This window comes from Sceloporus occidentalis, unplaced genomic scaffold (genome assembly GCF_023333645.1).
Source record: "Sceloporus occidentalis isolate IW3139 unplaced genomic scaffold, rSceOcc1.0.p SCAF_1, whole genome shotgun sequence".
In the NCBI taxonomy this organism is placed as follows: Eukaryota; Metazoa; Chordata; class Lepidosauria; order Squamata; family Phrynosomatidae; genus Sceloporus; species Sceloporus occidentalis.
This window is the reverse complement of record NW_028316981.1, coordinates 136,406,289-136,419,786: the sequence shown is the minus strand read 5'-3', so window position 1 is coordinate 136,419,786 and position 13,498 is coordinate 136,406,289. Positions and strand designations below refer to the sequence as shown.

The following is a 13,498-nucleotide window of genomic DNA, read 5'->3' as shown; positions in this document are numbered from 1 at the left end:
CTGCCATTCATTCTCATAATGCTAAAACCATGGCTTAGTGCTGCAAACTAACAAAGTGCTTTAGAAGGGTAGCAGGATGTAGACAGAATTCTGAGTCATCAGCTGGAACCAGACTAGACAAAATGTACAAAGAATGAAGGCTTTGCTGCTTGGGGAAATAAAAGACTTCATTCTGAAATAAAATATTAAAGCTTGATGGAAGGGACAGTTGTATGAAGAAAAAAAATGAATGAACATAGAGAAGGATTACAATGCCCCCCCTAATAACTCATTGTTTTGTGCAAATAATACATGATATGAAAGAAATCCATAGTTTAGTATACAGCTTGGTATATTCATGTCTTATGAATGCATATGTCATACGAAGTTCAGATGTAGAACATTTGAAGACTGAGCAGTGAAGACTGAATGTGAGATGTGTAGGGTCATTATAATACTTGGTAAATTCAGTCTAGTACATTACGAGCTCTTACTCCTTTTCCCCCCATATCTATCTTCCTGCTAAATCCTTTCACATCTAAGTTCCAGAATCATCCCCATAAGTTCATGTTCTGATTCTCTACAACAGTGCTACTCAAACTGATTGCCTGTGGACTAATTCCAGTCCATGAGTCATTTGATGCTAGTCCATGGAGAGTTCCCAAGAAAGAAACAGCTAGTAAGAACACATATGTTACTGGTCCCTAACACAATGGGGGGGGGGGGGGGGAGCCAGTTCCATGACATGTCAGAAATTTCCAACTAATTATACCATACTCAGTCTCCATTGGCAAATGGCTATGCTCCTGCACTGTAACTCACTAATTTTCAGGTTTCCCAAATGAGTACTTGGGGCAGATAGTTTGAGCACCCTGCATCTTGGGGGTATTATGAGCCTTGTTCCAATTCTGGCCTTGTCCCAGTTTAAAGTTTCTGTTATGTTCTTTCTCTTCATGTTTCAAACAGGTGTGACAGGTGCGCACCTTTAAAACTTAAAAAACCCCAACACAAACCCAGCAACACTCCTGCACACTCCCTCTGATCTCATTTCCTCCCACATTTAATCTCACATGCTTTACTGCACCCAGATTGCTCCACCTATAATTCAGCACCATGATCTATACTAATCCCTGCATGTGGCACAGTTTTACAAATGCTTCCAAGTTCTGTGAAATCATCCTCAGGAAATTGCAAATCTACTTGTATAATAAGTGTAGGAGGGGAAGGCAAGTAAAGATACATGATGTGGTGGAAATAGCACAACTTAGTTATGGAGTGATGGATTGTATAAAAAATGATGGGAACAGGCAACACACAGGGGCCACTTTCAAACCAGCAGTTAAGCAAGTGAGTGCATTATAAACTGGTAGCGCGGTGGTTAAATGCCTGTACTGCAGCCACTCACTCACAAACTGCAAGGTTGGGGGCAATTACCTTACACACTGTAAACTGCTTAGGGAATGCTTAAGCGGTATAAAAATGTACTTCCTATTGCTACTGCTATTTTTTTCCCCACGGGATAGACGGCAACCTATCTGTTATGATGAAAGCAATGGGCCACTGCAGAAGTTTTTGCAGTCTGTGTGCAGACTCTTAAGCAACAGAACATCCCCATTATGAGCAATAATTCACAGTGACACTTACCAAGAATGTGAGCAACAGCTTCCACAAGGTCACGCTGGCTGCCTCCATCACTTTTTGTCAACAACTTTTCTGCCAGAACAAAACTCGACATGACAGGGTGAGGCTGGTTGAGGAAGTGATCCAAAACATCCAAGCATGAGCTGATCCTCTGGGGTAAAGTTCCACCAACCACAGTGTCATTACTGCCCATTGTCTCCAGGACAACACCAACATCACCAACAGCACCCCATTGTATAGCTAAGCCTGGAGAAGGAAAGAGAATGCATGGTATTTATTACAGAGCATGTGGCAATAGGAAATATGTAAGATGAAAAGAGTATGAACATGATTTTGGTAGTGCATAGGGAGCATAGGAAGTATCAGGCAGTTGTCACTTATTTTCATCCAAATTTATTTTCATCTACTGTGCTTTTCTTGAAAAATAATCTCCACAGGGCTAGAAGAACTCCACCATTACCTGGAAGCCCATCATGCCTTCTTTGTTCACATATACGCTCCATGGCAGAATTGGCAAAACCATAGTTACTCTGCCCAGCATTGCCTCTTCCACAACTGACTGAAGAAAAGACTACAAAATGGTCCAGTTCTGGGCACTTTTGACGGGTTATCCTGGAATAAAATAACACAGGGGAAAGACTGTTTGCTACTTAGTTTCAAGAGGAACCTCTGCATGCTCATCAAACAGAGCAATAGCACATGTCACTTACTGGTCCAGATGAAGTGTGCCTGAATACTTGGGTTTGTTGACTTCACAGAAAAGCTCTGAGGTCTGATTTTCCAGCATTGCATCTTTCAAGACCTGTAGGAAATAGGGACAATTCCACAGACAGGTCAACATAAGTATTTTCCTTCCATTTGAAAATAAATGTGAAAGTAGATTTTCCAAGTACCACTACTGTAGCGGGAAGGAAAGGGTTACACTCCGATTCCAAAATTTGATGTGATCCTTATCACCATCTGCTTCTCCACTTTACTTTTTCAGCTGCTATTGAATTAATAAACACTTCAAAGATACATTTAACATTAAGTCTGATTTGGTCCTCAGAAACCTAGCCAAGATAATCTTGAAACATAAATTAATATTTCTGCATCATGAGGGTCAGTCATATCCATCATATGCTGCTTGCAGTATGAAAGTTAACAGAAGAAAAATTATTTCATAAAACATGACTCTCCCCAAGTGCTTTTCAGACACTCCCCTACCCTTCCCTCTCTTCTTTTCTGTTTGACTAAAAGATCTAGGAATTTTTTTTATCTGAATGATACTTCTCTTCATGTTCTGTTTGACTAAAAGATCTAGGAATTTTTTTTTATCTGAATGATACTTCTCTTCATTTTAATTGTAAAGTAATCATAATCAAACATCACGAGTTAAAAAACAACAACAATTCTTCTGTCTAAGGAAAACAAATAGGTTGATACAGTAATAGTTTCATGTTTTCACACCTATCCAGCATAAAATACAGAAGAGCACTAGTTTGAATAGTCAATTTGATCCAGGTTAGTCAGCTAAGAAATAACCATTGCAGCTACATTGGACTTAAGCAACTGTCACTCACCATAGCCAAGTTGAAGAGGCCTCCAACTGGCCCAAGTTGAGAAGCTTCTTGTATTAAGCGTTGTGCCCCTTCAAGAGTCCCAGCATCACTGGTTGAGATAAGAATTTGGATTCCAAATTGTTTCCACTCTTGGACCCGTTTAGCCTGGTAACCTGCAAATCAAGAATCCAGAATAGGATTCAGGGGGCACTGGTTATGCTTATAAAGATGTCCTTCCTCTGCTTCAAGAGGAAGACTGCTTCTTTAGAATTTAGGAAATAGCAATAATGATAATGCTAACTGGTCAGGTTGGGTCTAGAAAAAAAATTCATTGTTTGATCGTATAAAATGTGAGAGGTGGTAAGAATATCTGTCCTTACTCTTTTTCTTTAATATAATTGTTAGTAGTGTGGTTTCAGATTATATGTTATGGTATATTACTCTTGTTCATAAACACTTTAGCTCCATTTCTTGCTATATTTTTGTCAATGAAAATAATCCAGAAAGCTTCTCAGGGATTTGTTATTTGTTATTATTATTATTTTTGCCCATTGCCTGGTGATTAAAGTACAGTGTGCCCTTGCCTTACACGGGGGATCCGTTCCAGACCCCCCCCCCCGGTGCATAAGGCAAATTCCACATATGCTCGAGCCCCACTGAAAATAATGGGGCTTGTGCCCACGGCATGCTGTGGGGTGTGCACACCATTTCCTGTTTTTCATGCGGCTTTCAGCGTAAGCTGAAAGCTGCATATAGCGCACTTGCGTATGACACGGGTGCACTGTAACATTTAATCAGAAACAGCAGAAATCTGTCTTGTACTGTATATATAAAAGAATATTCAGATGAATGCAACAAGATGACGAAGTCACACCCTGGATACATTACTTTTATGAACCTATTGTTACTCTGGCTCTAGATCTTTATTGGTTCTCTCTCTTCTTTCTCTCTCATGAGACTATATTAACAGGAATAACACAGCTGCTGTTTGTTTTTCTTCTACCCATTGCCAGTGTCTTCCCAATGTCATTCTTTAGACTTATATTTCTAGATTTTTTCCTACCTAAAAGTGTGTAGCTCATTAAAGAGGAACAAATCTTTGCAAAACTGGTTACGGTAGATATCATCATAGTTGTTTTCATTTGAATTGTTTTGCTTCCTGATCATGTCTTCTCCCTCTTTCTTAATAAGCAAATGCTTTTAAAATTATAAAAATGTGTTATAGATATCTATGTACCAAGAAACTTTGTTAATTTATTTTCTCAGATGCTCAATCTAGATGCTTCATAATTCCTTTGCAGTACAGTATTTCCTCACTCCTGCTTCATTTTCATAGAAATTCATTATTTATCAGGAACAAAATTAAAAGCCTGAGCATAAAGTTCGGTGTTATTGTGAACTTTCATAAATTCTATCCCTCCTATTCATGCTCTTTTGTTTTAGTTTACCTGTTCGGATGCCAGATCGAGATGTTAGCACCAGTCTTTTTGCTCCTCTTTCTATCAACCATTGAGCCAGTTCCAGGCCAAATCCCCCAAGGCCTCCTGTGATTATATATGACTTGTTTGGTGGGCAAGATGTTCGAGATATGGCAGGGAGCTGGTTTAGCTTAGCTTCCTTTGTGGGGTTTTGATTCTCTTCTTCATGAACCTGCAAACAACAGTGTAGACAATTCATCAAATATGGGTAACACTTAAGCATGCCATATGTTTTTACAGCAATGAGAAAAGTCTATCTTCTTATGCACATTTCCAAATAGTGCTTTTAAAAAACAATGTTTTTAAAAGATAGAGATCAAAGAATGGGCATATACTGGCACATTATGGCCATACCAATAAAGCATACTTTCACAACTTTTTGTAGATTAATGCAAACAATAAAAGTATAAACCTAAATAGAAACATTTGGTCAACAGTCCAGCCAAAGGCTCTGAGTCAGACAGAATGGACAATGATAAAAAGTTAGACAAGAAAAGGATGGACATAAGAATACCTCAGTCCGTATACAGAAACATCTGACGATTTCTGCCACATGGATTTTTGAATTGTACTAAGTTTTAGTAAAAACACTAATTCTTCCTTGACATGTTATAATTTGAACTTTTCAAATACAGCTGCCCTACGGTAGCTCCCACCCTGATCTCCAGATAACTTTAAGTAAAGGCACTGCAATACAGCAAATTAATTTCAATCCACAAATGTCCAAACCCCCAGAGGAGGGTTATCTAACTCTCATCTGAATTACCTTAAACTGGCTTAAAAAGATGGTTATCCTACTGAACTTATTTCTTTTTCTTTTCAGCTGTTACAGTGTGTATTGCTAACTGAATTATGCTTTTAACTTGGCAGGGTTTTCTTACTTTTTAACTGCTCTTCTGATTAGACATTTTAATTATTTTATCATTCATTATAGTATGTTTTCTTGTGAATTTTTTTCACTGTTATCTACCTTGACCATTTTTTAAAATCACTATAATAAATAATAAATACTAGCAATATTAAAACAACTTATACTTGTGTATTTGTCACACATTTCTGGTTCTGTCTGTTTGCCACTTAAAAATGCAGGTATTACTATAACTATTGCCACACTTAGCATTCTGGGAACAAAAATTTAATCTGGAGGTACCAATCATACCTGGATGACAACTTTCCCAATATGTTTCCCTTGTGCCATGTATCTGAATGCAGGTTCTACCTCTTCTCTTTTGAAAACTGTTGTTCTTAGAGGTTTTACCACCCCATCTTTGATGCCCTTTGTGAGCAAGTCTGACACTATTTCCCACTCTTCATTTCCCTCTTCAAAAATGGCATCTAATAGGATCCCATGAAAAGCCACATTCTTCAAGAAAAGGGCCATTCCTAGAAGAAGCAATAAGAGCAGTTATACTTTTATTCTGTTGTATTTTCTGTTGCCAGCAAAGCTATTTTGCACTTTAAAAATAATTAACATATCTGACAATCAGTGCAAAAGAAATAGTTTCACCTTCAAAGCAAAAGTATGTTAATGAAGCAATTATTTTAAGTTGTAAAATCTAATGGCTGTTAAATATTCTGAATAACCTGAGCAAAGGGTAAGAGATTGTGAAAATTTAATTATTCTCATCTTTGTTATGCCAGTCTATGTTTGTCTATAACACATTGCTATCACATTTAGAAAAACGTATTACCTATGATAGGACTTGTGAGTCAACAACTGGCCTTCAAACTGAATATTTGGACACACGTGGCCTATAAAATACATGCTACCTCATAATCTATTAAAAACAAAAATTACACGCTCATCTCTGTTTTCTTAATCCTGCTTTGTTATTCATCATAGAAACTGTGTTAGCTTGACTGTACTAGGAAATCATATAATCATGAATTGAAACTGTTAATTTGTAATATATATGTCCCGTAAAGCTCTGGGGTCATGAATATCAGTACTAAAATGAAAAAAGAATGAAATCTTACCAAGGGGTGTGTTGTTGGACAGATCAAATTTGCCTATTTCCAAGAAACGCCCATGTCGAGCAAGGCAACGCAGACTAGCCTGGAGCTTCTCTTCTGACAAAGAGTTCAGCACCAGGTCAACACCTACAGGAATGACCAAACACAATAATTCAGTACATTACAGAATTCCCACTGCCCTGCCTTCTTAGCAAATCATCTCCCTTTGTCTGCACAGTCCTCTACTAATTAAATATTCTGCATTCTAATTGTAAATCTTTGGTAGAGGGCTCCTAATTCTTGTTGGCCTTCTGTTATTACACCCACCTCTACCATTGGTGATTCTCAGAACATGTTGCTCAAAAGAGGTGTTTCTGGAGCTGGCAAAGCTGTTTGCATCAAGTTGAGGGAATCGTTTTTGGAGATAGTCACGTTTCTCTTTAGAACCTGAAATCAGAAAATAAGAATTTGGTTCTTGGAAAAGACAGCTAATTTCCACAGTCTTAGGTTAAAATTGATTATTGTAAAGTCTGAGTGACATTATAGTTAATGGTGCTTGAAGAGATCTAGGAATTAATTCACTGCCCCAAAGAATAAAAGAACTAGGAAGAGTGCCATCCATTTTTATTCACTCTTCTTTTTTATCTTTGCAGAATTCAGTGTGTGCTTCATTGAGATGCCCATAGTTTTTGTTCCATGCATGCTGTCTCTGAACCCAAATAACATGTTCCTGTTTTATATTTCAGAGGCTGCATCTGCACTGCAGAATTAATTCAGTTTGACACTACTTTAAATGCCATGGCTCAATGCTATGGAATTCTGGGATTTGTAATTCTGTGAGATATTTAGCCTTCTCTGTCAGAAAGCTTTGGTGCCACAGCAAACTGCAGATCCTAGGATATGATAGGGTGAAGCCATGACAGTTAAAGTGGTACCAAACTGCATTAATTTTGCACTGTGGCAAAAGAAGAACAGTAGTGAGTAAAGACAGAAAGAATTCTTAGACTGGAAGTCTCCAGAGTATCTGGAGGAAAGGGGGTGTTGCTACTTACCTACAGTAGTAAACACACGGCAGCCCATGCTCAGGGCAATAGCAATGGCTGCTTGGCCAACACCACCTGAGCCTGAATGAATAAGCACAGACTCGCCCTTCCTCATGCCACCTCGAACCACCAAGGAATAGTAAGCAGTGGCATATACCACAGGTACAGAGGCTGCTTCTTGTAGAGTCCTGGAGAAAGGGAAAGACACTTTTCTTAGACATTAACACTTTTTGCCCCATCTCCCTGAAAACATTTATCATGACCTCCATGGCAGGCCACAGGAGCTCTTCTTACAGAAAGCAAAGAATACAGACAGTTTTGAATCTGCAAATAATCTTTCTCTCAAATGAGTCACATCATGTAAAATGCAGCCATGTGTTTATTTTCAAACAATGTGGAAAATCTGTCCATTTCTAGTGTAAATATTGGATTCTTTTAAAATACTATAGAAAATCTATTGACTCCATCATGCCAAGGCAAACGAGAAAAAGGAAATGGAGCTGCTTTACTAACTCTTCTGTAAAATCAGTAACTTTTGGCTTCTCCTTCTCTTGAAGTGTTGTGTTGCAGCTGATGGACACAAAAAAATTGTGGCTCAGAAATGTGGAATTTGCTCCCTCCCCTTCCCACGTAGCCTCTTTTTCTTTTTTTAAAAATTGGGAGCTAATTTATTAGTGCTGATCTTTGTAACCTATCCTGAGAAACATTTTGGGCTGAAAAGTGGGATAATAATGTCTCCAATAATAAATTATTAAATAAGTTTTGATACTGTATGGAAAAAGCCATTAAAATATATATCTGAAAAATAACCTTGCATAAACTAGAGTGGTACCAGCATGATGTAGGTTTCAGAGTGGGACTATGATTCTAGACCAGAATTTGAATCCCTGCTAGCCATGGAGACCCACTGGCTGATCTCTCTCTCACTCTCTCAGCCTCAGAGGAAGGCAAAGGCAACCCACCTCTGAAAATCCTGTGATACATTCTCCTTAAGTCAAGAAATGATTTGAAAGCACACAACAACAAGTAGCAGCCAGATTTGAATCTTTTTAGTTCCAAATTATGGCCTAAATCCATTGTTTGTTGAAACTAGAGTAGGCCCAATGATTCAGTGGGATTCAGATAAATGTTAATTTAGCATTCAGCAATTAATTCAGTGAGTCTACTTTAGTTAGGTCTAGCTACTAGATTTAGACCAATATTGTTACCATTTCTTAAAAGTGATGAGCAGTAATTACCAAGTTTATTTTAAACATGTAGAACATGTTTTGGTTGCACTGCCTACATATATACCTAACCTGTTGGATCATTTTTGTTCTCTACTTCATTGTTTCTTGTTTCTACTGTAGTCTATTCTGTTTTGGACAACTACATTAGAAAATCATTTAGCACCTTGTGTAACAGGGTAAGGGATGTATTGTCTTTTATGTTGATTGGTTAATAAATATAGGAAATGGTGTTGCTTGTTAAGAAAGACTTTGAGTAAGCAGTGTTGTGAGGTGGGAAAGATGGTATCTGTTCTCTTTGGCAAGAAAAAATATTCTAGCCTACAGCATGCTACAGCAGATCATCATAGACTGCATGGATAACTGTCAATTAAGTTTATTTGATGCACCAAAGCACTTCACTGTGTTGCTGTTCATCTAGCTATCTGATAAGCTTTCTAAAAAATTACGTTTTAAAGAGGCTCATAGTAAATTACGCACACCAACTACCAAACAAATGCTTCATGAAAATAGTTATTTCTGGGACTGTGCATCTGACACCTGTGAGCAGCAGAGGCAGGGACCCTTTATTGAAAGAATTTTGCCTAGGTAACAACAGAAGACTTTATAAGTAAAGTGCCAAGACCAAACTCATCAAAATGAAGGAACATGCTATTTGCATCCACTCACAGATGCAGCTGGAACCTCTGGGTTACCAAGAAGAAAAGAACAAATTGTACCATTACCCTTTTCTCAAAGTTTATTAATACACCTCCACAGATGAAAGTAAACACTAACATGATATAGCAATTTACATCTACAGAGTATATCCTTAAAAAAAGATGCAACTAGATGATAAGGAGGAGGGAATGGGATCAATACTTCAGTTATTGGCTAACTAGTTTAAATCAACAATTATATTATGCTTCAGAATCTGACACTGACCAGAATCCTCTTGGAAGATTAAGTTGGCTCACCTCCTAGTTATATGGGTACATGAACTAGTTAGACACTTGCACAAGGAGGTAGTCAGTATCTGTTAACCCAAGTTACTTCCCCATTAGTCCCCAGCACAATGGCATTCAGACATAGATTCTCTCTCCATCCCATAGCTGGAAAGGCCACTGGGATGTATGGTGAGCTACCAGCCTACCCTGCTACCACCTTGCTAGTGTATCTGTTTGCACAAGTATGCCATACTCTGCCAGATTTAAATAGGATTTCAGTCATTGTTCTGTTCCTGCTGGCATATTCTTTAGATGAAACCTACATTTGTTTTTAAAAAGGCCTTCACATCATACAAACTATGAGTTACCTAGCCCCCTAGGGGATAATGTGTCAAGTGCCTACCAGTTTTGTGGCACTTCCCATAGGAATCTCTTGTCAGAGTCTACAACGGTAGCCAGTCCTTTAGCTGGTAGCAGTCCCATCACTCTTTTCCCAGCAGAGTCACATCCTGAAAATTCCATTCCCAGCATGCATTGCTGTAATGCCCAGTTTCCTAAACATATTAATAACAGAATAATGATGTGAAGAAGCTGTGATAAAAATACTGCTGACCAACAATTCATTCAAAAGAATCAGTCACAGTTTTCAAATTGCTATGACATTGAATTCTTAACATTCTGCATCCCTGATCACAGAGTTCACTTCACAATCTCACTGGGCAACTTCAGTCACAAATGACAATATATGGTAGAAAATAACTTCTAAAGTTTAGCATTTCATAGTAGCAGACTCTTAATGTCTTTGCTCTTCTTTCATACTTCAAATCAGTAACTGCTTAGTGCATAGATTCAGAGCAAAAAGTAAAAACCTACTTCTTATTAGCTTGATATTAAGTTTCTGCACCAATACATATAATTACCAAAAACAGCTTCTATAAAAGCTATCCTGATATGATATGATGATATATGATGTACAGTAGAATATATTAATAAAGCAAGAATGTTGAGCCAATTGTCTTTTGAATATAACTAAGGTGAAGGACTTGTCTCAAAGTACCAAGGCTTAATAACAACAATAGCGGAGAAATTCCCTCATTTGAGCCCCTTCCAATACTCTTAACTCTGACAAATGCATATAATTACAAAACAGGTATTAGCAAATTAATTCTTAGTAATATATGAATGCACAAATGGAAATCACTCAGGAGATTTTCCCCCTCCCCTCAATAAGATTCAGACTAAAATCAAGTTAGACCATTGGCTCATTTAATCCAGAAGAGGCTGTGGTCAGCAGTAGCTTGCTAAGGCTTCTGGCAGTAGTTCTTCTGAGAATTTGCTGCTTGAAATGTTGAAGTGAAGATGCCAAGGGCTGAATTTACAACCTTCTTCATCCAAAGCATATTTTCTAGCAGTAAGCTTTTGCTCTTTCTTATGGTATTAATACCTGCGCTTTTGATAAAACAGCTCTTATTTTTAGATAATATTGTTGCATGAAGGGAAAAAGATAGCTTACAAGAGCATGCAAATAGTAAAAATATACTGTGAATTTTCTGCTTAAAAGAAATGTTTTCCAACTCACCTGGGATGGCATCTGGGGAGAGTTTTCCTGTGGCCAACATAATGTCACGGAAATTGAGAGATGCATAATAGACCTTGCAGAGTTGGACATTGGGGTTCGTTGTATGGAAGTGGCGTAGTGGGGAAGCAATCCAGCGAAGAGAGGAAAGATCCCCACGTGTCAATACATTCACAAATGCATATTCAGTCATCTCTTGAGACTGAGCTGAAAGGCATATAGTACATAGTAGTCAGCACTGTCCCATTTTACAAACAAAATATGGCAAAGATAAGCCTATCTAACAATAAGAGACACTGGATATTGCAAACATCAGAAATGGGGATAACAGAATTGTAGACTGTCAACTATTTCCATTCAGCCTTTCCTAAGATCTTCTGACTACAGTCTGAACTCACTGCAAAACAACATATACCATTTGACTATACTGAAAAGGGCATTTCTTAATATAACAGAATTGGAAGGCTATCCCTGAAGCAAAATACTATTTGTTTTCATCATTATGAAGAAGAGAGACTGGGTCAGCGTCCCTTCCAACTTTGGTATTTTTCATTTATTATGGAGATAAACATCATAAGCTTTATTATAAGAATCACCTTGTTTCAGCTGGAGATGTCTGAAAGAGCCCCATTTTCCATCACGATGAACATTCATCACCAAGTCATTTTGGAGAATTTCCTGCATCTCCTTGGCAGAAGGGTTGGTGGGAGGCTTAGCAGAAGATATGTTCAGGTTGGAAACAAAAAGGCACCTAGGAAGTAAAATACAACATTTAACCTATCCCTTCTTTCATTCACATTAGTATCGGATGTTCATAACAAATTAATGTTCTATCAGTGCAAGATAAAATTCTGTACCTGATTCTGTGGCCTCCAGGTTCTTGATGTAGACAGTTCACCATACCAACAATTCCTGAAGTACTACAGCTAGTAGCAGTTAGCCATATAGGCTGGTCGGAAGTATCTGCTAGCATTTCCTACAAGACAAATCCCAGCCACTTATTATGAAAAAGAAAGATGCATTTCTATATTGTGTAACATACAGAGAGCAGTTCTCTAATGTCAAATAGACCAAGAGTGTGCACTTTTGAAAGTCTCTAAAGATTCTCCTCGAGAAATCTTAAATTATATAGAAAACCTGGCTGAAAATTAGCTACCTCCCATATTGAAAGCCTTACCTTCAAAGGTTCCACCCATTTGTAATTAGTTTCCTCTACAGGCAGGAAAATAGGTTTCTTCACGGGAAGTGGCCGACGGCATAAGAAGATAGCTGCGCCAAAGGAGGATCTTTTTGTAGCCACCAATTTCAGACTGGCCTTCCTAAATAACTCCTCCCATTCTACCTGCCAAACCAAGAAAATTAGGAGGATAAGAATGTGTCCAAACATGTGTTGCCTAAATATTTACTTAATTGCTGGCTCCGTAAAACAAAGTGTCTGAAAACCATGGCCCAAATCCAGCTACTAATCCCAAACTAAGTAGACCTACAGAATCAATTACTGAATGTTAAGTCAATATCTATGTAGATCCTATTGACTATGAGTCCACTCTTGCCACCTTGAATCCCATTTTGGGAGAAAGGCAGGATATAAATCCAGTAAATAAATAAATATTCTAGTTGTGACTAGCCATTGCACTTAGGTCCGATATTCATCTTCTTTTTACATTTAGGCAACATAACTGAAGGTTAAGATGCATTCAGCATGTATAAACAAATAATATTAACCATACACAGTTCACCTGCCCCAACTATGGGCTTGCCACCCATGGATTTGTGCATCTGTGGATGTCCCCACCCCATTCACCCCAGTGGTGGCATGTGCACATGGCTGCACCACCGTTAAAACCTACGGGACTTGGGGTCCTGTGGTTTTTGGCATCCGTAGGGGGGGTAGAACAGAATAGAACCTCCGCAGATACGAAGGACCACTGTACAAAATATTAATGATATATTCAATACTGAGAAGGGTGTTTGGGAATAGGAATTGTAAAAAAGGCATTTGTAATCCCGATAGTGCAATTGTGTGGGGCTCAAAATGGGCTGAAAAAAACATGGCAGGGCCATGGTGACCACACATGTCCGGTCCCAATCCAGGCCACTGCCAGAGTTTTGAACGGGGCTGCCAAACGGAGCAA

The 13,498-nt window shown here is 38.3% G+C and overlaps 1 protein-coding gene across 1 annotated transcript in view; it reads right to left on the bottom strand.

Annotated features, from left to right (window-relative positions):
• The window catches only part of LOC149322250 (fatty acid synthase-like), a 59,944-nt gene that overhangs the window by 9,187 nt on the left and 37,259 nt on the right, over positions 1-13,498 (bottom strand). Inside the window, exons 23-36 of the mRNA XM_089537917.1 lie at positions 12,541-12,705; positions 12,221-12,339; positions 11,960-12,114; positions 11,367-11,570; positions 10,191-10,341; positions 7,645-7,823; positions 6,920-7,039; positions 6,617-6,739; positions 5,799-6,022; positions 4,610-4,811; positions 3,183-3,334; positions 2,331-2,422; positions 2,081-2,232; positions 1,624-1,866 (exon numbers count right to left, since the gene is read on the bottom strand). Coding sequence (XP_089394043.1) covers positions 1,624-1,866; positions 2,081-2,232; positions 2,331-2,422; positions 3,183-3,334; positions 4,610-4,811; positions 5,799-6,022; positions 6,617-6,739; positions 6,920-7,039; positions 7,645-7,823; positions 10,191-10,341; positions 11,367-11,570; positions 11,960-12,114; positions 12,221-12,339; positions 12,541-12,705 — 2,281 coding nt within the window. The remainder of the gene's footprint in view (positions 1-1,623; positions 1,867-2,080; positions 2,233-2,330; positions 2,423-3,182; positions 3,335-4,609; positions 4,812-5,798; positions 6,023-6,616; positions 6,740-6,919; positions 7,040-7,644; positions 7,824-10,190; positions 10,342-11,366; positions 11,571-11,959; positions 12,115-12,220; positions 12,340-12,540; positions 12,706-13,498) is intronic.